The sequence below is a fragment of the Pangasianodon hypophthalmus genome, chromosome 1, assembly GCF_027358585.1.
Source record: "Pangasianodon hypophthalmus isolate fPanHyp1 chromosome 1, fPanHyp1.pri, whole genome shotgun sequence".
Taxonomy (NCBI): Eukaryota; Metazoa; Chordata; class Actinopteri; order Siluriformes; family Pangasiidae; genus Pangasianodon; species Pangasianodon hypophthalmus.
Window position 1 is genome coordinate 27595746 of NC_069710.1, and position 26756 is coordinate 27622501.

The 26756-nt window shown below is 37.4% G+C and overlaps 1 protein-coding gene across 2 annotated transcripts in view; it reads left to right on the forward strand.

The window, feature by feature from the left end:
- The window catches only part of fars2 (phenylalanyl-tRNA synthetase 2, mitochondrial), a 133600-nt gene extending 113371 nt beyond the window's left edge, over positions 1–20229 (forward strand). For both annotated transcript variants that reach the window (XM_053233985.1, XM_034304280.2), the window contains 2 exons: positions 18965–19145; positions 19364–20229. In XM_053233985.1, the coding sequence (XP_053089960.1) occupies positions 18965–19103 (139 nt within the window). In that variant the 3' untranslated portion in view covers positions 19104–19145; positions 19364–20229. The remainder of the gene's footprint in view (positions 1–18964; positions 19146–19363) is intronic.
- Positions 20230–26756: the final 6527 nt, after the last annotated feature.

The following is a 26756-nucleotide window of genomic DNA, read 5'->3' on the forward strand; positions in this document are numbered from 1 at the left end:
TTGATCTATAAACTAGTGACGAGAAGGTTTGGTCTCGTTCTGCAGAGAATAATTTAACATGGAATCTTTTCAGACATTTAGAGCATGTTATTTCAGGCTGCTGGATTGAAGGCCAAAGGTGACTGAAGCTGATGAGGTGAAGAGTAGAAAAGGCTACTAGCTCTCTTTACTGGAAACCTCTTTAACCTTTTTCTGATTAACGAATAATCAGTAGTTTTACACCAGGGAACACTAGTCAATTCAAGAGTACCAGGTCTTCTCAGGACTGAGCCTGATGTCACTGGTGCAACAAGCTATAAGCTATCAATGGTATTGCAGTTTCCCTCTCAGTGATCATGTATTAATACCAACCACACACCATGTATCTCCCAGCATGCACTACTTTGGTTTTAAACTTAATGATCTATGTGAACCAGAGGATCCAAAGGAAGCAAAAATAATTATTAACCCGAGTAAACACAAAATACAGTTTTTAAATGATCATTTCATTTGTTGAATGAAAAAAGGTTTCTTACACCAACTGGCCCTGTGTGAAAAACTGCTTGTCCACTTATTTACTTAATCCACCATTTAACCAAATTTAATTGATAATTCGGTTCACCTAGACTAGACACACCCAGGCTTGATTACTGTCAGTCCTGCTGATTCCTAGCATCACTTAAAAAGAATCTTTCCAGCAATGTGAAGTAAGCTAAAAGGTCTCAACAAGCAGATACGATTAAAAGAAATTTCAGTTTGGAACTTGTTTCAAGGCCATTTCTAAGATTCTGGGACTTCAGCAAACCACAATGAGAGCCATTGTCATCAAATGGAAAAATACTTGGAACACTGGTGAATCTTCCCAGAAGTGGCTGGCCTACCAGAATTTCTCCAAGAGCACACTGATGACTCATCCAGGAAGTCACGAAAGAATCCAGACAAACATCTATGGAACTGCGGGGTATGTGTTGTTGCTTCAATTATGATGACTTGCCATAATTGATGAAACCATGAATTCTGCTCTCTACCAGGAAATTCTAAAGGAGAATATCCAGACATCAGTCTGTGATCTGGAGCTCAAGTGCAATTAGGTTATGCAAAGCAAAAGAGCAAGTCTACCTCTGAATGGCACAAAAGAAACAAAATTAAGGTTTTGTAGAGGCCTTATCAAAGTCCTGACTTGAACTCTGTTGAGATGTTGAGGCAGGACCTTAAATGGGCAGTTCATGCTTGAAAGCCCTCCAATTAAAGCAATTTTGCAAAGAAGATTGGGCCAAAATTTCTCCACAGCAATGTGAAGGACAGATCTCTAGTTATCAGAAGTGCTTGGTTGAAGTTGTTGCTGCTAAAGTGGCACAACCAGTTAATACGTTTTTGGGCCATTTACTTTTTCTCATAGGTGATATACATAGGCATTGCATAACCTTTTGCCTTCAATACATTTTTCCTGAAATGAATCATTTAAAAACTGTGTTTTGTGTTTCTTCATGTTTTCCTTGTCTTATATTACATTTTGTATGCAGATCCGAAAGCATTTACTGTGACAAATATGCAAAAATAGAGGAAATCAGGATAGTCAACGTATAGATGGTGCTGCGAATATTTATTTTTTTTTCATTTTTTAAATTTTTTTCTGTGAGATTGGGTTGAATCAGGGCAGCAGTTTAAAAGCAGCCCATTTCTGAACCCAGGCATTTCGGTCATAAATGACATCTGATCATCCTTTCAGCCACTCATACATGTTATAATAGCAGTAGAGGTATCCATGGTGTTACTTAGGTTATTATTCATTATAATAGTTAGTTAGTTTAGTTGCCTATAATGGCCTTTATTCCTTTCTTTTAATACCAGCTTATCCATAGCTTTGGTCCATAGAGACAGAGAGACTACATGTGTCTTGATCTGGTCCATAAAGACAAATCCAGCTTGTCCCTGATTGATACAGAAAAGTGAACTGCAATTTAACTCCTCCATCACTTAGCAAACAAGAGTGAGTTGACAAAACCATTGTTGACTGTTTCATCATATTTACCCAAAAGCTTCTAGGGCCAATAATGTGTCATTCTTTTGCAAGTTTTTGTTGGAAACCTTTCCGTTCCATAGCATCTGTTCTGAAAAATGAATCCGGCTTTACACTGTATGATTTTCGGCCGGAATTTAATGCTAAGGGCTCACAACAGGCTCAGCAGTAAAGCATTTGCCCTATCGTTGGGAGATTACGAGTTTGAATCCCAATGACACCACAGCCATCCATGGTCGGGAGGTGAGAGTAAAATTGACCATGGGTCAGCGGGATTATAGGGATTATATTCTCTCCCTTATGTCAGTCAAAGCAGCACTAGCCAATCGTGGGCATCTGTGAGCTCATGTATGCGGAATATACATGATAGCGTATATAAGAGAGTGCTTTGCTCTGAGTATGTCATGCTGTCCTGTGATGTAGCATGAGCAGCAGTTCGAAAAAACTGCAGTGTCGTCTGAATGTCTTTCTTCAATAAAACTCACAGGACAGCTACAAATACAGCAGTTGCAATGGTGAAACATGGGATTTAAAAGAAGAAATGTTCTCTTATGTTATCTCTAGGCATAATATTACTACTATTATACCAATGGCTTGTCTTTTTTGTTTCGACCCAGTTTTCTGTGTGAGCCCAGATCACGCGGACTGATGCCAGTATGCAGAGTGTAGTCATTTTCTTTAATTTAGTAGAGGGTCTTCATTGTATAGTCTAACATAGAGAACATGTTATGGCACAATCTGCTGTTGGCCAAGATTTTGTTGGTGTGGCCTAATAATATTAATTAATATTAAAAGACAACTGATATCACACATTGTAAAACTAAATTTACATATCAGAAAATTTAGTAGATACTCATGTTCAACATTTCATTTGATATTTTCGTTCCTGGTGTTTGGACTCGAATCTTGGTGAGGGAATGATGACCTTTCTGGGGAAGTTTTAGCTTAGTGTTTAAGGCACTAGGCTGCTACTTGGAAGGTTGAAAGTTCAAATCCCTGCACTTTCAAGTTGCCTCTGTTGGCTGATTCAGCAATACACTTAACCTTCAACACACTGGATACGCTCTTAATTATAAGTCGCTTTGGTTAAAAATGTCTGCCAAATGAATGACTGTAAATTATGTCAAGCTTATAGATTTTAGGGCAGCATGGTGTTGTTGCTGTCTCACAGCTCCAGAGTCTCTGGGGGTGATCCTGAACTCATGTTACTCTCTGTTTGGAGTTTCATGTTTTCCCAGTGTCCATGTAGGTATTATCTGGTGTTTTCCAACTTTCTCCCACCTCCTAATAAAACATGCTGGTAGTTAGATTGGCCAGGATGGACTCCAGATCCATTGTGACCCTGCCATGATATGAGTAAATGAATGATACATTTTAGCTGAAGACAAAGTATAAGTAACATGAAATCATGTTCGCCTCATGAATAAAAGAATCAGTTCCTACTAGGTGAATTCTAGATCAGTGACTTTTTAACAAGTAGTAGAAGTATGAAAAGGTCACTCTCCATTTAGTGCCATTCCTACAGAGCTGTTACTTATCCACTTTTATGCACACATTGTACATTTCAACACTTTCCTTCTTACTGTACGATTCCCACAAAAGACGGATCGGCCGCTCGCTGGCAGAGCAGATGGTGAGTGGGCGACTGTCATACGCTCCATGGAGCTGCTTCATATTGACAAATAATTGATAGCCTTTCGCTGTGTCTCCGGGTGCAGAGTCTCCACGGTACTGTCAGTGTGCTCCCCGTGATTTCTGCTAACTCCTCAGCCTTATCCAGTAGGAAGGGACAGAAAATGCTATTATAGGCATTCTACTTTTGGTCTCAAGCCCTTCAGATAGAATAGTGTCTAAATCTTCACTTATGAAAACTATAATCTTGCCCATAATACAGAATCAATACAGAATTTTTTTTTGTTTACTTGAGCTCATACTCCAGTCCTGCACTGCTTGTATTAAGCTAGTAATATGAATCACTCTTGTTTCTATTTTTTTTTTTTTTTAATAATTGCTTTGAGAGCTTTTTTCGCTCCTTGATTCTCTGTATTCCAGCACAGCAAGTACTTACCTTCCATCATTAAGTTGCTTAATACTTTATTGCAAGTGCTCGTTATTTGTCACAGTCGCCAAACTTTCAGGGCATGGTGCAAAGACAATTTTTTTTATTTTAAACATCCATTCTGAATATATCCTCATCTTTAAAGGCTAAGCTAAGCTTTATGCCTTTACCTTTAAGCGCTGCAAATAACTCATGATTCAGGCCTCAGGAGATTACAGCAGGTATTAAAAGACAGCACTGCCTTCTAATTAATAATGTATTTTTTCAATTACCCAGCATAAAGTGCGTGCCAGGTCAGGTGGAATATCAGTCAATCATCCGTGACGTTGCCCTGTAGCTATCTGAGGCGATTTTAGTTCGGTCATCAAGCCAATTCACTTCAGCATAAATGACCACTTAACCGAGGTTATGCATCAAAATGTGTTGATGGTATTGGAGGAGCCTGAAACATAAATGTGAAAAATTAGTCTATGTAAGTAATTGACTAGACTTATGGCTTTAGCTCTATTAAAGATCAGTTAGGATCCTCTTGAATGAAACTTCACTTGAATGAATCAGACCACTTACAAGACCTTTTTCTTTGCCCAAGTGAATACACCAACGGTGGCTACATACACCCTAAAAGCTTCCTAAATGGTGCATAACCATAATTATCACTGTATGTTGTATAATTGGATCATTTTCTAAAGTTGAAAGGAGACAGATGAGTGGAGTATATGAAATTATCTGTAAGGGCTGTGATAAGTTTTCCATTGACTGTCACCCCCTGACCTCTGGACTGGCTTAATCTGATAGGTACTGTGGGTTTAAAATGTTAAATAAATTTTTTGGATCTTGGTTTACATTAAGGTTCTCTTAGCTAACCCTATTTCCTGCTTTATTTAACATGAACCGTCCATGAACTTTAACTTTAATAAAGTAATATTAACAAAGCAAGTTAGGACATTTTATACCAAAGTGCTGCTGAATACTTGAATCTGATTGGTCAGAAGGTGTCCATTATTTTTGTATAACAGCACGGATTGGACAATAGGTCCGATGAACGATAGGTTTATATTAATGCGCTTGTTCTAATACATTACTGTTTCTATAGTAACAGCTCATACACAGGGACTAAGCTAATATATATATATATATATATATAACACATTATTCAACAAAGAAAAACGTAGAATTGCTGATGTGATGAAGTGATAACAGGAACTAACTTGTCTCAAGGACGTTCCACAACATTAAATCTAACGCTAAATGGTTAAAATGTATGAGATGTCATTCTTTGATAAATTAAACATTATTGTCATTTTACAAATCACTGTGGTATAAGTGGAATAACACACTGCAGACTGTGCTATTTCTCTCGGTCTGTCGTGTGTTATTTCGTACATATCTATTACCCTGTGTATAGGTATAAGGTTGAAGAGAATATAGTGACAGGTACTTTGTGGTCTTTGAGCTACTAGAGATACTGTATAGTATGTTTGCATTATAGGAATACTTGCAGGGTATTTTATGATAAATAATTTTCTCTTATTTTGAGTTTAATTCGTCGTACAGGTACTATTCTGCTCCTAATAATCTTTTTGATATTATCAGCCAGATTTGAAACCCATAAGCAGTAGTTAGAGCCTCAGGTTGTATGTGCATTGGGAACAGATTGAAGTCTATTTTAGGCCCGGCTAGCAGATGCAAGGGAGAACACTTATTATCGTTCCTCTTTGAATCCCACTGTTGATTGAGGTGCTTCCCCGATTTCATGACGGAGATCTTAATAATTCAGCAACTCCGCCTGGAGACTTCTCTTCATGCAGGAATTTTAATTTGATCTCCCTAAAGTTTTGTGTGTATGTGTTCCTTTTATTTCCAATCATTTAAGCCGCTCTTCTTTTATTTAGGATTATTATTTTGTCATGGGTGAGAGCTCTCTTTTATTTGTACTACTTTGTTGCTGATGTACAGTGGGTTCTGATGGCATATGGAAAGGAGAAATGTTCTCAATAAATGTCATGAATTGGAGTTTTTACTTTAATGCAGCATGCAGGCATAGTTTTTAAGTTGATTCGTTGTTTCAGAGAGAAAAGAGTTTGGTAATTGATGCCTACAAAGTTAAATACTCTATTTATTAGGTGCAACTTCCTGTTCACCTTTACAAAAATGATGCAATCAGAAAAGTCATATCTATATGATGTGGATGAAATCACGCAGAACAGAATTTTTAGCATTGGTTGGTGTGGAGTATTGGAATAAGTCAATCTGGTGAACTTTGATACCATGTGATAGTTGTCAGTAGGTGGACTGGTTCTAGCATCTCCCAAATTTCAGTTCTCCTGGCATCATTACACCAACTTTTACAAGGGTGTACCAAGAATGGGCCAAAAAGCAAAAAATACCAGTGATCTTTGCTCCTGTTCATGATAACTGTGTGGATAATAGGGATCTTGAGAATGGCAAGAATTATGCAAGCAAATGCATGGGCCACATCTCAGAATGCACCAATAATTCAACTTTGTCTCGAATTGAGTACAGCAGTACAAGACCATGACAGATACTAAGGTTGTCAGTGAAGAACAAGAAGGCATGTCTCCTTTGTACACAGAAATAAAGTTTTCCTGCTCAGATGAATCATAGTGATGGATAGCTCAAAATTTAGCACTAGCAACATGAGTCCATGGGGAGCCATACTGTTTAGTTTCAACTGGTGTGGCAGTGGGATGGATGTTTTCCCAGCTCACTTCAGGGCACAGCAGGCCATAACTGAACATTGTTTCTGATGATTTATCAATATTTACGCTGGGAAAGTTACATATATTCAGAAACAGGTTTTGTGAAACAAATTTCAGCATGACATATTGTAATTACATCAAACTTTCAGACAGTAGCACTGGACTTGATACTGCTCCTAGCTCGATATCACTGATATCGTGCAAGAAAAATATTCTTCACTATTAAGAGCAGAATCATGCATTTCTGAGACGTGCCTCTGCTTTACTGTTTTACTTCAACCCACATGCATAACTCGTGTGAAACTTCTGAATAGTGCTTATGTCTTTAATTATGTCTGAAAACTGAATATAGACGTGTGCAATTTCTGTATTAAATCCTCACTATGCATACTTAACACCACTCTGAATACGGTCCAGTTTATCCACTTTTGGAAACCTTCAGCATTGTAATATACCATGTCACTTGTTATATATAGTGGTTTCAGTTGGCTCATGGGAAATGACAGCATGTTTTTGTTGCTTCCAGCCTTGCACAGGCTATGCGTTTCAAACTTTCTGAGAAGAGGCATAAAGTGGAAGGGACTGTTTGCACCAACTATGCAATATAGTTATTTCTGCATGGTGCCTTATTCCTGCACAACACATCCAGCATCTTATCAAGATAAAAGGTGTAAATATGTGTATGTCCATCCTTCACATTTCTTATGCCCATCTTACACATTTGTACATCTTTCCTACACACTTGATCCAATCCCTGTGATGTTATTTTCCAATCTCAACATTACAGCAGGGTGAATAAATGTTGGTTAAGCCCTGTTAAGATGTAGGCGTTGTCTGATTTGAAGTGCACTATCACTTTAAATCTTTAGAAACTTCTGTGGAGTTCCTTTAATCAGATGTAATAGTTTGACTTCCTTTCATCTCTGAGTAGACACACTGGTTCTCATTGCACGGTTGGATCAGTGTTTGTCAGATTATGTAACCTTCAACCCAACAAGCCCTCTCAAACCTCCTTCACAGAACCTTTATCAACACAGCCAGCTCACCAGCTCAAAGACACTGCACTCTGTTACCCTGGTTGTCCGTCAGGTATAATTAGAAAATAAATTAGTTGTTGGATTAATACGATGGGAAGAACGTGTGTGTAGTGAGTTTGAGCTGCTGAAGTCTGTAGCTCTTAATCAAATGCAAATTGATTTTTTGGGTTGTTCCCTTCCACGCCAGAGGAGAGAGAGGCTGCAGATGAGAAGAATGTCCCTGATCTAACGGCAGGCTTTAATCAAAAACTCTTAAAATAGCACTAGCCAAATTGCCTCACCAAACAGTTCTTGCTATGCTATTCTTTGGGTGTATTAATGAAAGCGGGACATGTGTGTGTGTTTCAGAAAACCCTTGGCATGATGAAATTTTGTTGTTTTTTTTTTCATCTATGTGAAATCCTAAAAATGAAAGTTTCCCTTGGAACTTTTTAATGACATCTCAACCACAGTCACAGTTATGGCATTTTGAAATCGATTTCCTTTATATAAACATTCATGACAGTGCATATGCTTTGCTGAAAAGCTGACAGCTGTTACTGATAGGTGACTGAGTTTGCCAGAAATGAAATGGAAGATATAAAAAATATATCACTGTCATTCTAAGTGATATTGTTTCTAACAATGAAAGTGGGCAACATGGTGACATGGAAACACTGGCTGTCTGGGTTTCCTTCAGGGTTTTCAGTTTCCTCCCATCTCCCAAAAAACATGCCAATAGGTCAGTTGGCTAAGATCAACTGCACCTGTGTGTGTGTGTGTGTGTGTGTGTGTGTGTGTATGTGTGTGTGTGTGTGTGTGTGTGGTGCTTTGCAATGGACAGATGTCTCACCCAGGGTGTATTCCTACCTCTCTCCCAGTGTTCCCGGTATAAGCTCCAGATCTACCCTACCTCTAACTGGGATAAAGCAGTTACTGAAAATGAGTGAGAGTAATATGGCACTGCCTATTGGAGATAAGCCAACAGCAGACATTTTTAAAATTGCCCCAACTTTACTCACTGTGCAGTTTAAGGGCCTCCTGAGCAATGAATAGAACTGGGTCAGATATTGTAGTAAAATGCTCAGGTACACTTGTAGGTTGATTGTAACAAGGTCGCATGCTAAGAGGAGCCCTTTTAACACTTTTAACATAATTGTTCTAGCACGTACTATTAGCATTAGCAGTATGGAAACAAGATATGGTTTGGAGATAATGTGAAGACACTGAAACAGTCAGAACTGCACTACTTTGATGATAGGTAATCAAGTAAGGAGTAATAAAGCACACTAAAGGCTGATGTGTGTATTGTCTGGGTTGAAACTTGAGCCCAAAGTGTGTGGATTTGACATCAAGTTGACTTTGAGTTAAAAACAAAATCAGAGCTTGCCTGATTACAAGAATAAATTTTGAAATCAGAAAATCCTTCATGTGTATTCTTTTGAACATTATTATGCTCTTAAACTACAGTATCTGATTATCATTTGTATTTTCATGATCTAAGATTTACACACACTGAGTATTTTATTAGGAACACCTGTACACCTACACATTCATGCAATTATCTGAACAGCCAGTCGTATGGCAGAAGTGCAGTGCATAAAATCATGCAGATACGGGCCAGCAGCTTCGGATAATGTTCACATCAACCATCGGAATGGGGAGAAAATGTGATCTCAGTGAATTTGACCATGGCATGACAGTTGAAGACTGGAAAAATGTAGCCTGGTCTGATGAATCTCGATTTCTGCTGAGACACACAGATGTTAGGGTCAGGATTTGGCACCAACAGCATGAATCCATGAACTCAACCTGCCTTGTGTCAACAGTTCAGGCTGGTGGAGGTGGTGTAATGGTGTGGGGAATGTTTTTTGGCTGACTTTGGGCCTGTTAATACCAATCAGTCATCGCTTGAATGCCACAGCCTATTTGAGTATTCTTGCTAACCGTGTGCATCCCTTCATGGCCACAAGTTACCCATCTTCTAATGGCTACTTCCAGCATGATAATGCACATCACAAAGCAAAAATCTGCTTTCCTGAACATGACAATGAGTTCAGTGTTCTTCAGTGCACCGGAAAAATCTGCAAGAATTGCATGACGCAATCATGTCAACATGGGCCAGAATCTCAAAGGAATGTTTCCAACATCTTGTGGAATCCAAGACATAAAGAATTGAGGCTGTTTTGAGAGCAAAGGGAGGCCGTACCCAGTATTAGTATAGTGTTCCTAATGAAGTTCTCAGTGAGTGTATAATCCACTCTAATAACAGCAAAGATAGATGCAGCTTTATAGCTTTTTGTTTTACATTGCAACTCAGACCACTCTGCATTACTATTATGGGAGGTGTAGTGAATAAATACTGTGACTGGGTCATGTGTGTGATCTGAAAAATCCAGAAAGACACTTTGAAGGTATTCTCTTGAGATACACTGACATTTCTGCCATTATATTTTCATTTTGGACCAAGTAGGCTTTTCAGGAAGCTTGTAATGGAAAGCTAAGGCTGCCCCTTCAGCTTATTATCACATTAGAAAACAACAATGGTTCTCACTTCACAGAATATCACATTGCTTGAGTGCTTGAGCTGTTAGTACCACTCCCTGTTGGAAATCATTAGGAGCCCACTGAATGAATTTTCCCTGTCTACTTTTCTTCCTTCTCTCCGAGCTGAACCCGTTGGAGGGTGTCAGCTTGCATGATTGGTTTCCTCTCTGAAATGCAAGCACACTTACTGGATGTTTTCCTGTAAGTCAGCTTTGTGCAGTTTATATGAAAGAAACTTTGACTTTATTACCAGTGGCCTCAAAGTGATCCCTTCAAATGAAATGGCAAAATCCTTTTTGTTTCCTTTTGCTGCTTTCTATTATTGAGGAGCATATGAAAAGCATCGTAACATAGAAATATGCTTTATGTGAATTAAATATTCATTCAGCACCCATCTCAAATACAAATTACAAAATGAATCACAGCTCTATCAGAACCACAGTTTCATCTTATTTTTAAGTATGAGGCTGTGAACTCCGAGCTCTTCACACTGAGCTTTGCCAAGACCTTTATGCTGCTGCAAACCGCAGAACACAGTTAGGGTGGACATGACACATGCACCATCTATTATCTCAGAGTTTAATGCAGTTTACAACGGACAATATACTAAATAGTCAGTAATATCGCAGCACTGTTGAATTCTCGATTCTGATTGGTCAGAAGATGTTAGAAGAATAGATGAATAGAAAATTAATGCTGACCGCAAGGCAAATCACATTTATATTAATGACATAATGAATGTATGTCTTCTCATTATTGTCTCTATAATAACAGCTAGAGATGGCACTGATAACCAGATCGGTCTCAGATGATGGTGCCTTGGATATCGGGGGGCGGAGGGGATTAATTCGAACTGATCTTGTAACAAAAAGAATTGGATTTTATTTAAGAAATGGAAATGTATACATATAAAGAGAAAGATTTTTTAGGATTGATTGATGGGATTGATTTTTTAATTATACAGGTTGTTAAAAAGTCTCTATACATAGGGGAAATTAACACTTTTTAGAAAAATGTTATTTACAGAACATGCTCTACATAATTTCTTTGTAAACACACATGGAGTCCTCTCCCACTCATGATGAACTCGTGATAACACATCTGGTGTTACGCATGTAATTGCATATCCATCTCAACCTTGCAACAGCTTCTCGATCTAGCCGTGAGAATGATTTCAATATGTTCTTCTTTTGTCAAAGGCATTCTTAAAGGCTATCTGAAAAAAAATATAATATAAACTAAGTATATGTTTTTGGAAGACAATTTGCTAAAAAGTGTCTGGAGACTTTTGGGACACCCTGTATTTATTATATTTGCAATGTAGGTGATTTTTGTGTGAAAGAGCTGTGGGTTTGTGTAAGCCATGTTTTTCCGGTATTTTTTAAGTGCTTCAGTTTAAAACAAATCATTGTAGAGCTTAGAATAAAAAAAAAAAAAAATCTCAAATGGGTATCGATATTGGTTGATGGTCAGTATTTCAGTATCAGTACCGGTGTTGAAAAAGAAAATGTTGTATGGTGATGTGGTGTTGATATGATAAATTGCTGTCATGTAAGGGAAATAAAGCACTTTAATACATGCTGTTATAAGAAAAGAATCAACTTTGAGTGGGGATGGATTCTGTCAACATGTGACAAAACTTTGATTACTGATGGATATAGATCTATAGTTCGATGCATAGACAGACAAACAGACAGACAGACAGATAGACACATACATACATACATACACACATACATACATACATACATACATACATACATACATACATACACACACACACATACACGCTTTATTGGTCCTGGGGGAAATTGCAGATTATGTATCAACTAACTTGTTCGTGTGAACTTCTTATCTGTTGCTCTGCAGTTAGGATTGAAGGATGACAGTTGTGGGGTGACTTAAAGTCTTTACAGCACATGGCTCCTTTTTTAAAACATTTGTTTCACTTTAAACTCTGATATTGATTATTTTAAATATTTTTGACTCATCATCAGGTAGTAACAGTAACAGCTTTACATCAGATTATAGGATTATTTTCCTATAACAGCATGTCCTAATGTTTTAATCCTTAAAAGACAGACACTAAGAAAGGGAGATTAAAAACTAAACAGAGAACATTTTGTGAAGTTCCAAAGACAAGATTTAAGTCAAGGTTTTGATAGTAGAACACCCTAGATCTTTCCAAACAGCATTATATTAGTACGGTTTATCCACGGGAATACATTTAACATTCTTTTTTTTTTTTTGGAAAGGAAAGGACTCTGTACCAGGGGATACACAACCACCACCATTCTTGTTAAAATCCTTTTCAAATCATGCAAATTGGACTCCCAATTCTCCACTCATTCTTCTATAGGCTTATGAAGAAGTAGTAGCGGAATGGGAAATGGAAATGATGAAGAGAAAAGTGCAAGCAAAAAAAAAAACAAAGAATTGCAAATATTGTGGGACTCAATACTCATTTCTCAAACTGTTGGTTTGAGGCCACAGAGGCACTAAAGAAAACCTAGTGCGTGTCTATCTGATCACAGACACAAACTGAGATGTGAAATGTAGTGAGAGCAGTACAGTAGAGTGAAGTAGCAGGTAGCGGGTGCAAACACGATGCTGTCACCTTTTCTGTTGGTTTTCCTTACACTTCGAAGCATAAAATGCAGCACTTAGCCTTTTGTAGATGTAAAGCAAAGTGTAGTGGTGGGAGAGGGATCAGGCACGATTCCCATTCTCCTGAAGCAGGTTTGATTTCCAGCTGGAGTTTCTCTTCAGAAAGAATTGCCACTCTACAGGGGTTGTAAGTAAAATGTTAAAAGATATGGTCTTCAAATCCAAGCACCACCGAGCCATCACTGTTGGGCACTTTATACTTTAACCCTTAAACTGCTTGCACTGAAGTCTCTCTCAATGATAAGTTGGATAAAAATGTAAATATAAGCCTTAATTTTAACTCTATCTTATTTATCTGGCTCATGTTCACAGATTAAAGGTTTGCTAATGCAATCCTAATAAAGTATTTGTTGAAAGAAGAGGAAAATCAGAGAAAGTAATGAGGTCTGAGATGAACAAATATATTATCTATATACTGACTGTTGACTGAAACAATAATTGACTTCTTAACCAGCTGAAATTGTTGTGCTCAGATCTCAGGACTAAAAGTTGTACCGAGGCTAACGGAGGATATTATTTGAATGTTCCATATGCAGTATATTGGCCAGGGTGTAACAAGCTTAGGCAGTAATGTTTCAGAAATAACGTTTCTGCAATATTCTAAAAACATGTCCTGGAATAGCAATTTGCTGGTATTAGATGGTAAAGGTATTAGAAGATTTGCTCACACAAGGTCACCAGTTAGGAAAAAACATTGTGGAAGTGTCAGAATGTGAGAGTGCTATCGCTCTTACTGTTTTTTTTTTCCTCATCAAACTACCAAACTTGAGAAAAGTTCAACTTTACAGAAAAGCACTACGTGATGTCAAGCACTTGTTTTTTTTTTTAACCTCCTGACCAATCAGGTCACAGCTTAGAGGGCAAGCAAGAAAAAAACAAGATGGAACACAAGATGGAAGAGTACTGATGAAAAATTTGTCTTCTTGGTGGGCAAGTGTAGAGACATTTACAACATTTGAAAACTGAAATTAAATTGAGTTGAATTGAAAATATATCATTGCCAAAGTTCCAGCATTGGAATGACTAAAATGAACAAGTTGTGATGTGATGTCACACTTTAACTGTCACACCGCATTTCATTTATTTCCTCTGTAATACTGATAATAAAAAATCTAATCTAGAGAGCAAGCTAGGCTAGTTAGTTAGGTGATACTAGTTAGGACTAGTAAGAGCATTGCCATGGTTACAGTGTGCATGTTGCATGAGCTCCAGCTAGTGCTTTTTCTGGGAAAAAAAAAGTTGCAGCAACATTTAAGGAGCATTTAGAAATGTTACGTAAAAACCCAAGAATTCGACGGACTAAACAATGCTGGATCCGAATGTTCCTAAACCCATAACATTCAGAAAACGTTGTGCTAACATATCATTGTTCATCATAGCTGAGCTATGATTTCCTGAAAAAGACAACCTAAACAGTTTGTTTCCACTGTTCAGTGGTCTCTGTTCTATTTGTTGTAATGCTCTGTAGAATGATGTTGTGCTAGGCCAGTATCATAAATATCAGCACCCCTGTGATTCAGTGATATTTGAAATACTGTATGTTCAGTTTAAATATGCAACAATATATCCTCCTATATATCAGTTAGATTTGTGCTTCATCTGTCTGCTCGGGTCTGTCACTTTTTCATACTCTTTTAAAAAAAAAAAAAAAAAAGTGGCATGAATAACTGCACCTGCCGTCTCCCAAACCGACTTCTACCACACAATAACATGGAGAAGGCTTCAATAAAAAGGTATTGTGTGTGTTTGGATCACTGTTCACCTTCCCATGGTGGGTGAATTATTGAACACCTGTGTGCTCACTCGAAAAATCAGATGTTTTTTCATGGCGGTGAATGAAGGAAAGGAGGTGTAGGAAGCTATGCATAAACCATAAACATCAATAAATGTGTCAGATACTCCCCAGGATGGCTTCATTGTCTATTAGAATAGAAATGTTTTTGTTTTGTTTTTTAATTATTGAATATTCTGAATGAGGTAAAAAAAAAATGGCATACATTATCCATAAAATTTTCTTTTCATCGTCATTTATTTTGTTGAGTCATTTTATTTGCTAATTAAAAAATAAATAAATAAAGCAATTCAGTGCCTTAGAAAATCACTTTATCCAATTAGCCTCTTTGGCTGCGGGATCCATGAGTAAAATAACATGTCCCAGTGGCAATCAGTGGTGGCCCAAATTTGTCAGGCGTTCTCGTTTGCACGGCTCACACAGTGGATATCTGGCTGAGTGTCGCAGAAAATTCTTCCACAAGTATCTAGTGTTGCATTCCACAGCCACAGCGTTTGCCAGCTATTTTTGTAGGTGCCTATTTTCACAAATCCGGGATTTTGATGTTGCAAGTTTCTGGATATTTTTGGTATGTTAATTGCTTTCACATATCCTATGTTTCTCTTTTTTTAGTTCTCTTTTTTAGGCCTCTAGTTGGACTAATTATCTGTGTTTTCACAGCACACAGGAGTATGTTCTTCCCCAATATGTCACTCATTTACAGATGAGATTCCCTGCTGATCACACTCATCCAGGAACTAATTTAGGCACAGATGTTGTATTTCCCCTTTGGTAAAGAGAGTTGTTGTTTCAGCTGCAGTGACATGAGATAAAGAATATTTATCACAACTCACTTTCATTCACAGACACTTAGCTTAAAGCATGTGTATGTATCACTCACGCACATTAATGTTAATGCTGATTTGCACATTAAAGCCAAATATACAGCGGGATTCAAAGGTCTGAGACCACACTGAACATTTTTTTTCATTTAAAACTGGAAATAAACAGAAAGTTGTAGAATTTTGAAAAAAATTGTAACAAAGAAAGGAAATGTTCAACATCATCAATATTCAGTATTCAAGATTCTGCACTATTTCTGTCACTATTCAAATTTAAGCAAATTGTAGATGTTAATCAGGTTAACTCCTCTGTACAAAAGGTCAGATTTTCCTTGAGTCCTATCCTATCCATTGAAGCAGGTGTTCAGATACGCCGATGGATTTGATCCAACACAGATCATCAGCTTTTACACACACTTGTGGAGTCCATGCCAGCTCGAGTACACACTGTCTTTAAAGCAAAAGGGGGGCGCACCACGTACTAAGAAAATCCTGAAATTTGTGCATATATTTCTAAGACTGTACTTTTCACACACACACAAACAACACCTGTTGTTGCTGATATAATTTATAATGGATTTGTAATTTTTTAAATTAAATTAGAAACTAATGCAAACAGAAGCATTTTTGGACCCCACTGTCTATTTATTCATGTTTAAGTAAACATGAAATTAAAACCAAACTAAATTGCTTAAATTAAAACCTACACAGTTCAGCACACTGGATAAAAGAAATCAGATTGGATCATTTGAGAATGAAGAGTAGAGTAGTGTTTAGAGTACTTCATATTTGTGATGAGAGGCAGGTAGTATAAAGAGCAATAGTGTACTTTACTGTGACATTCTTTAAAAGAAAATCTTTTAGTTTGTGAATACAAATTGACTTTTATCAAAATAACCACATTTTCCTTGTTTGCTGCGTAAACAAGATGCAGGTGTCTTCATGTTCCTCTATGACAAGACAAGCCTGCTACAAAGCCTGATAAACCCTTGTTTCTAATTGTATTCTGGATTTCAAGTACACTAATTAGTAAAAACTGGAGATGTTCTGGCGTCTGAAGCCAAGCCTTTAAAGTTTTTCAGGTCGCTTAGCAACAGAATAAGAACAATGCGTTGTTGTCTAACAAAAGACAATAACATCTGGAAAAATTTGTGAAAAGGGGAATTTTTGTAAAACTAGTCTCATTTATTACTGAGTTTTATCTGCAAAGCACAAAACATTTGTACAGTCTGTTCATGTACTGTATACAGTTGGGATCATAAGTTACCATACGCCTTGCAGAATCTGCCAAATGTTAATAATTAAAAAAAAATAAGAGGGATCATAAAAATTGCATTTTGTTTTTTATTTAGTACTGCCCTGAATAAGCTATTTCACATAGCAGCTCTTATATGTACGTACATATATATATACTGTTTTTATGTTTTGTGATAGTTGTTCACGAGTCCCTTGTTTGTCCTGAGCAGTTAAACTGCTCACTGTTCTTCAAAAAAAAATTCCTCCAGATCCTGCAGATTCTTTGCTTTTCCAGCATCTTCTGCATATTTGATCCCTTTCCAACAGCGGCTATATGATTTTGAGATCCATCAGTTGACAGTTGACAGACACTTGAGGGATTTGTATACAACTATTACAAAAGGAGCAAACATTCAGTGATTCTCAAGAAGGCAACACGATACATTAAGAGCCAGGGGGATGTAAACTTTGAACAGGATGATCAGTGTAAATTGTTATTACATTGTCTTCTGGGAAACATGTCTTATGTGACTTCTGAAGGACAATACTAAATGAAAATAATAAGATCTTTAAACAAAATAATAACAATTTATATCGTTCATCCTGTTCAAAGCTGGTTGTTGTGAATGTCTGACTTTGTTTTCTGCACCTTTCCTTTTGCACTGATGTCTTTTGTACTGTGTGTGATTTGTTAATATGTGTTGAATGTCTAATCCTGTCTATGTGATTTGTGATGTCTCCCCCCTCTCTGTGAGATTTGTTCATAGATGTCGAATGTCTAACTCTGTCTATATGATTTGTTAATATGTGCTGAATGTCTGTCTTTGTGATTTGTTAATATGTTTGAAATGTCTGTCTATGTGATTAGTTAATATGTGTTGAATGTCTAACTCTAATATTTGTACACAATGTCTTTCCATTGTATTAATGTCTTTTGCTGCTTGTAGCACCCAATGTTCCCCTCAGGGATCAATAAGTACAACTATCTATCTATTTAATTCATTATAAACATCCTTTTATACAATATTCAGATGCAATATTTAGTGAAATGATTGTCTAGTGTCAATGGTTTGTGGGATTTATACCCAGTTTCTCTCAGGCTGTTTGCTTTCCATGCATGGTCATATGAGCTTGGACTGCGCCACACACCAGCCTGGTCTTCCTGACAGAAAATCTGGTACTGGCAAAGTGAATCAGATTAAACCTCGCACACAACACGCCATGTGTTTGCGTTGAAATCCCAGTGGCTGCTTCTGTGCTAGTCACCTGTCAGCCAGTTTGTTTTAATTGCTTGGGCCATAAAAATTTACCCCAGATCCAGCAGTCTTGTACTGTCACAAAGCTGTGATCAATCCGATTAAAAAAAAAAAAAGTTTTTAACGTGAATGTTAAGTCTGGAGAATTGTGTAAAATGAGTTCCTAAAATGCATAAAGTGGCAAATATGCAAATATTATACTTATGGTGGAAATAAATTCAGACCTTAAAATAATCAGGCTGGACTTATTATTACTGGACTTATTACTGAATTAAAATATCCTTAATTGAATAGATTTTACCCTTTTCAGGCTATTTTTAATCTGGTGTTATTTTTTGTTTGTATTTCTATATTATTGAAACTGTTTTGGAAAAAAAAAAATTATAAAATCATTCAGACAAGGAAAGGGTAAAAGTTACATTGAGGCTACATGCTTTTGAGCTTGCAGGCATAGTGACAGTGTACGGTGGTTATCCCCAAGTCTGGAAGGAGCTCTAACAATGAGCTACAATTTGTCAGGACGTCAATGGAATTCTTTGACTCCAGACATGAAGACACTCAGAAGTTGGTAAAGCTAAAAAAAAAAAAAAAATACCACTAATAACCACCGATGACCGTCTAGCTCATTGCATTTGATGCATCATAATTTTTTTTAAACATACACTTTTATCACTTGACATATATGGAAAATTGTGTTTTTATGTATAATCGATAGAATGCACATAAATAGATTTTAATACTTATAATACATATTTATAATACTACTACTAATAATAGTAGAAAAATCCCACTCTCAGTCTTCCTGGATTCTCTTCTAACTTGATTACTCTCTGCTGTATGTTTTTTCACAGGACCAAGAAGGTGAGCCACTGTTACCGTATCGTGTACCGTCACATGGAGAGAACTTTGAGCCAGGAAGAAGTGCGGCTGATTCACCAGGCCATCGAACAGGCAGCTGAGCGAGAGCTGGGCGTACAAGGGAGATTCTGATTCCTCTTCAGCCTTTATCCACTCAAAGACAACATGAAGAATGTAATTTCTCACAAAGCACACTGTTGTTGGTTGCATTCCTTGAAAAACTTGGACAGGGCAGGAGGTCATTGTTTTAAAGAGATGGAATGCACAGACTCTATATTTGATCCTTTTATACTTAGCCATTAACTCAGTTCTGGCTGCAATATTTGTTGTTTCAAACAAAAATCTTGTGCTCCCACATGCACTGTTGACCTTGATCTCTCTCATTTTTCCAGTTTCATCGCTCGTATACTGAACACATGCAGTGTTCTTAAATCCCTTTTCTCCTGCTGCCTGCAGTAACCTTGCATCTGAAGCTCTGAGAGGCTGATCTTAAATACCTCCATCACAGCAGCGTGTCGCCCGGAGGGAAAGGCCTTTGATTTAATGCAGACATTCTGTAGTCAGTTTACTCCGGTGGATTCCAGCCAGCAGGGAAGACAAAAGAAAAGAATCAGGAAAGACTTGCTTTGCACTTATTTCTAACTTTGCATTTCTTTTAATGACCATTTCAGCTGGAATGTAATGACTTGTTTTTCTTAAATACTTCCAAAAAAAAAAAATTAGGGATAAACCCGACAGCTAACAGGTCTTGTAATGTAATGTTTAGCTTATTAGAGGGTTGGGTGATTAATAATAATGCAAAATACAAAATAATGCAAAATTACTTGTAAAGATTTGTTTGGCCAGCATTCCTGCATTATCGTTACAGAAATCATTGAGTCTTTAAGTTATGAAGTCATTAAGTTATAAATGATAATAAATAAGTAATTTGTGCTGGGGCTTGCTGGAAAAGGAAAATAACTAGCGAAAGGGTGGTTGATTCGGCCCTGAATCAGAGTTGAATCAGAGTTACTGTTACTACCCCAAAGTTGATTATTGTTCAAGAGGATGTCCCGAAGTGTTTTTTTTTTCCTCTTATATCACAGCAATTTGCCAATGATTACATTTTTTTCTCAATTAAAGAACAACATATACTTTTATCAATTTGTAGGTACATATGATGATGTGGAACATCTGTGAAACAAGTTAGTTCATGTTATCACTTACGTTATAGCAGATATAAACAGTTATCCCCTCACCAGCCTACATTTTTCTCTTTTTTTTTTAAAAAAAAAAAAAGGAACCTTGCAATGACTCCTCCCATAAATACAGAAAACCTCTGGGTTAATAATTAGACTTTTTTTCCCCTTTGTTAACTAATAACACATTTTTAATCAGTTTATTATTAGTCTTAGATTATGCAAGTTGATGTGAATGAGTTGTTCCTATAGATACGGCAACGTATTAGAGCGAGCGCATCAATATATACCTGTGATTAGCCTTTCAGCAGCACTATTTTCACAGCTGCTGTTATAGAAAATTGATCAACACTTTTTGAGCAATCAGATTAGTGATTTAAACAGCACTTCTCTTACATCCACATACAAAATTATATGGTATAACCTAATGAGTCCAGAAGGGGCAGAGACTTTATTATTAGTGTTATATTTGCTACTCAAACCCACTCTTGCCAGGGTTTTATGAGTTTTTTGGGATTTCTAAGCCAATGATGCTTAGGCCAGGAGTTCTCAAACTTTTTGCATTCACCAACAAAATAAGCACAATACAATAACAGCTGGACAAAAAATAAATTAAATGAGGCAGTGTCCCCAGTGAATGAATGTACTAAAATCTGCAGTCTGGGCACATAAAAAAATCTAATCATCATTTTCAAATGCCATCATCTTATAAAATATTCACTAATAATATTTAGTGATTTCATTTTATATTTCTATAAACATTTCCATAGACCTCCTTTAGAAATGTAGCACAGAATTTATTCATTCCTCTTCAGTAACCATTTTATCCTGCTCAGGGTCATTGTGGATCCAGAGCCAGTACTGGGAACACTGGGGCACTCGCATGGGGCACCAGTCCATTAGAGGGCAACATGCACACACATTCATAACTACGGGAAATTTAGCATAGTCAAACCTCCTAACTGCATGTTTTTGGGAAGTGGTCAGAAACCGGAGAACCCACACAGACATGAGAGAACATGCGAGACTCCGCACAGACCCGAGCTCAGGATGGAACTGGGGACTCTGGAGCTGTGAAGCAGGAACGCTCCCCACTGCAGCTCAAAATTTTTCTTTGAAAATCTAAAAATTCCCATATCAGTCAAAACTGGATAAATATACACCGTCCTCACCATCACCCATTTGGGGTTCTTTTTCTCCTAAACTTTTAACCCACAGAACCCAAACTAGTTACTACTGTGTTAAAATGTAGTTTGTAGTTACATACGATGTTGTGGAACATCTGCAAAACATGTTAGTTCATGTTATCACTTATGTTATAGCAGATATAAACAGTTATCCCCTCGCCAGCCTCCGTTTTTCTCTTCTTTGACTTTAATGCGACAAAAGAAATGCAGCTTCTCATGTTATCGAGAAACCAGAAAGCACAGTAAAACTAGGATTACTGTGTTAAAATCTAGACTCAAACTTGTTACCATGTTAACAGCACTTGTAAATTAGTGCAAGTTGAATTTATACTCGTTTTTGAGTTATTGAGCTTTATATTAAACCATTGTGATTTATGTGACCACTCAGTTAAGTAGCTGCTATAATATTAAACTATGACAGATTTGGCAGTAGCTGACTACAATCTCCACTGTGTTGGTATTTATTAAAAAATAATAATAATAATTTGAAATGGACCCATTGGCTATACTATTTTCTTAGGCAATCATTTGTAACTTTTCGTCCAATTATGTTTGTGCAAATTCCTATGAGTTTGTAATCATGTGATTCTTTTGAAAGTCTTAGGACTTGGCAGAAGTGTTGTCAGTGCTGGTCGATAGCACTTCGAATAAGCAGTGTGCTTTAATTGGATTTCTTACTAATGAGATTTGTAATCCTTGTTTCTAGCTTCAACATTAACTGTGCGACTTTGTTTGTTGGTATGCCAAAGAATATAACAGGAGCTATTATAGTGGACGTTAGTTGTTTTTTTTATTCATTAGGACTTTTAATTCATGAGCTTAGCATAAGACTAGACAAGCCATGTTGTATCCTTAATTAAAAATGTCAAGTAGGTCAGTGAGTTTGCAAGTGACAGCACAGTGTTCTCACTTCTTACAAATACTTCCTTTTGCCATTGTTTTCCTGTTCATTATGCAGGCATTTGTAAACAAAAACAACAATGACTCCTTCAGTTCCACTATTGTGTGTTGGAGTAAACAGTGGAACCTTTGCTCTGTTGCGTATGTACACTGGGACAGGTTGGGGAAAACTCACAGCCACCAATATGGCATTTGTTAGAACGTGCCAAAGAAAAGAGTGCTCTGCATCCAAATTATTCCTCCATTTTGTGTGTGGTGTGTGTGTGTGTGTGTGTGTGTGTGTGTGTGTGTTTTCCCCCATCTTTCTCTCCCATTTTTAGGAAGGGTGACAATAGAATAGCCTCTTCAGGGAGTGAGTTCAATTGCAGTCACAGTAATGAATGTGTGATGTTTTGCAATCAAAAGCTGAATGGATGCTGCACGGATTGCCGAGCACTGAGCCAGTCCACTGGGGCTTAGCCTTTTGTGTTAATGTATTACTTTTGCTCAGAGCCACCTTGGATATGCAAAATCATTTCATATCATTTTTTTGATGGTTAGACAAAAAAAATGATTGAATGGCAAAAATATTTTCTTCTTCTATTGAGTTGAGAGTTGAATACTCTCTTGTTTCGTGGATGTGATAGTTCAGGTTCGATTGATTTTTCTAGAAACATGACGGTGTGCAAATTGAAACACTGCTATATAAAAACAGGAGGAAAACTACATATTGTCCTGTCACTTTTAATTCCACTCAATTGTGTGGGGTTTGTATCGAAAAAATGCACTGTATTGAAACAAACGTGTGTAAGAGAGTATACAAAGAACTTTAAAGAAAGAAGTTTCCAGAAAAAAAAACACTTTGTTATTTTTATAAAAACCAAACTAACACCTTGGCCTTGGGGGGTGGGCTGAAGGTTGAAGTTAATTTAAAGTTCTTTGCGCTATAACTTCAAATCAAGGGACTCTAGAGCGTGTGGGAAATTGGACAATGTTCAGTCTTCCACCTCTCTGAGAATGAGAGAGTTGATTTTGGAGGTTCGAATACCGGCTTGTCTAGGAGCAGTGGAGCACAGTGTGAGTCAATACCATGACCAGAGGCAGGCAAACACCACAGAGAACAGTGCAGATCAATTGGTGGAAATTACATGAGAAGAAAAAGCAAACAAGACATCCGTCAGTCTCTGTGGGGTGGAAATAAGGAAAGGGGTTAGAGTGCTGCTGCCCTGGGGGCATTAAGAAAGACGTTTATGGTGATATAGTTTCATCCTGAGGGAATATCGACTCTCCACTGTGACATGTAGATTCAATATTATTTCATAAATCTAAGATCATAAGAATTTATACAAGACCTAGGTCTAGGACATGTCTCCACCTCTGTTATGAAAGCCCTGATCAAGGATGGTGTAGAAACGTCCTCCCACGTCATAGAGCAGCTGAAAGCTTTTGGTTTATATTGCACTAACTGATAGAGGAAGCACGACATAAAGTCATTTCAGCAAGAGAACAGGTGTATTTATTCTGGACCCTTGACCATGGATGGTTTGAGCATCATCAAAATCCATAATGATTGTACAAAACCTTACTCACTTCTTTCATTCTTTCTGGCATTTCGCTCCTGTAGACTGAGACCAATGTTGTCATTCCTCTAATCTGTTGGAGCAAAACGGTATCAGCATAGAGTCTTGCATTTGACTTATGCAAACAGTTAGCAAGAATTTAACACACTCAGTGTGAACGCTAGAACAGAGCTAAGCAGCAGGTGTCTAAAAACCCAACAAGAGTTGTGTTGCTGCACCCTTACTGTGGTTTATAAAGACAGGGAGTGTACCAAGGAGCAATGTGAGAAATCTAAACTTATAACAGGGTATGTTATACATCATATTATACATCATATTCGATATGACAGCCTTTTATGTGCACTTCACGTTTGTAGTATGCAAAAAATCTGATCTGATTGGTCAGAAGGTGTGGATTCATTTCTATAACAGCAGCTCGGACAGTAGTGCTGGCTGTAATTCAAATCACAGGTTTATATTAACGAGCTTGTTCTAATTTTATTGTTTCTATAGTAACAGCTCATTCACAGGGACTTGTATGATGTATGTTCTATATAATCTAAGACTAATAAACATACAAAGAAAAATGTATAATCATTGATATAGTGAGGTTGTTTGTAAGGAGACGTTTGTTTATAAGTGATTGTTTGTAGTAATGTAAGTGATAACAGGAACTAACTTGTCTTCAGGCATTCCACAACGATAAATGTATCAATGATTGTTCAAAATTAGGTTTATTGTAACCACTAGCAAATTACAAGAGTATAAGAGGAATAAAACACGTTGGGGTGGTACCACTATCTCTGCTTCGTGAAGGGCTTCATCACACCACCCCGTCGTGGATTATCTTCCTACAACAGCATACCCTTAAGTGTGTTATTCATTACATGTTTTATACCAGCCCATACCTTTTGCAAATCCCACCACTAGCAGGCGAAGGGTTAACACCTGCAATGTCTGGTGTCATATATCCAGTCCTGTCAGGAATAGGGTTAATACCAGCATTAATGTGAGCCACAGGCAATGGCAGGAGTATATTATGTTGTGGAGTTATTCAGATCAGATCCCGTTAAGGGACGTGGCTGGGCTCCAAGGCTGGCTCTCCAGGTGACACCCGTATTAATCACAACACTGCCGCAGGTCCGCCTCTTAAACTCCCATGATGCAGTCAAAATCCACTGGGCCCTGCTGCAAGCAACGGGAGAACGAGTCTGCACTGCTCCCTTCAGCGGGCATGGTCTGGCTGCGTCTCAAACCACAGTGCTCCCAGATTTGCCGAACCGGAAACTTGATGCTAAATATAACATCCCTGGACGAGATGCCATTTGCAAACTGCACCTCCTAATTAGGAAGCAGGAAATGATCCCAGCAGCAAACAATTAAAGAAGGTGAATTTCAAACTTGGAAATGTTAAATCCCCTTGGAATCCATTGTCTCAAGTGCACTTGAATTCATAAACAAAATCATCTTGTGTATGTCTTATGTAACATTCATTACTATAATAGAATTTTTCATCTATTCATATTCTTGTGACTAACAAAGCATTTGTACTGTCTGCTTTGGCTTTCATGAACTTAAGCATAGCAGATCTTCAGTGGTGTGAGTAGCATTTCAAAGACGCAGTTATGACGTGTGTCCCAGACTTATTTCTCACCGCTCTCAAAGTGTTCACTTGTTTTATTTCATTTTCAGGTGCCCTGCAGCTATTTGTTTTGTGCTTTGTGTCAACTGGAAAAATGGGAGCCTGTGAGAGAAAAGGAGGGAGCTGCAGAAAATTAAAGTCTCTTTGATAGTGTAGATTTATTAAACTGCTCTCACAGAGACACCATATTTACAGCTGAAAGCCATGCTGCTGCAGAAATATAATAATTAGTGAAAGGTTTTAGCTTTGGGGGAACTTTGTAAGTGGGTAGCTATAACTTACCAGACAGGACAGGTGAGGAAAAAAGATTACAGTCTATTCCAGAATTATGGTACCCTTCAAGAAAATGGCCAAAAGTTATTGTATTAACTAATTATTAAATCTTTTTTACTTAAACTTTAACAGGAAACATTTTATCATAGCCTTTTTCAGATAATATTTTCTCAAAAAAGCATATAAAATTATTGACACTCCTAAAGCATACCTAAATTAACCTCAAACCATTGGTTATTGCTTTCAATCTCCAAAACCTCCAGCACATCACCAGGATGGTGAGGGAAGCAAAGAAGACATCAGAAATCAGTTTTAGAATTGTGAACTTTAGTTTGTCACTGGTGTTTCAGGGGATCTTGTGAAAACTGATGGCATCATTAACTCCGCTAAGTACTTGGATATTCAAGCCTAAAACCTGGTTGCCTCTGCCAGGAGGTTCAGACTTGGCCAGAGATAGAGCTTACAACAAAATAATGAACCACTTCCAAGTCAACACAGAAACGTTGATTTGGTTGTTGGATGCAAAATCAATTTTAGTAATGACCATCTCAACTTATGAATTGGACCATGCATATGAACAAACTTTCGAAGTTTACTCAGTGAGAAGCTTGAAATGTTCTGCATGAGGAAAGAGTCCAAAATCCCTCTTCAAAGGTCTCCAACCTTGTTATACATGACAGCAAGAGGCTCTGTACTCACCAAATAATACTTCTGGAGATGTGCAAGTTTACTAGAAGATGTTTTCATATAATAAAACCATATCACCTTCATCTATATGATTAAGCCTAAGATATAATTTTCATTTTGCCACTTCTTTTCTGAAGCCTGCCAGTAATTGTGGAGTTGACGGTATCTGGCCGTAGACTGCATTAATGGACTCCAGTAATGCTATCTGATCTCCATCTGCATCATCATGATAAATAAATAAAATATACCATCTTATTGAGAGTGTGTGGATGTGAGCATCCAGTGTTCCCGGCATAGGCTCCAGATCCACAGTGACCCTGACCAGGATAAAGTGATTACTGAAGATGAACAAATAATGAATGAAGATCATTTTCTTTAAC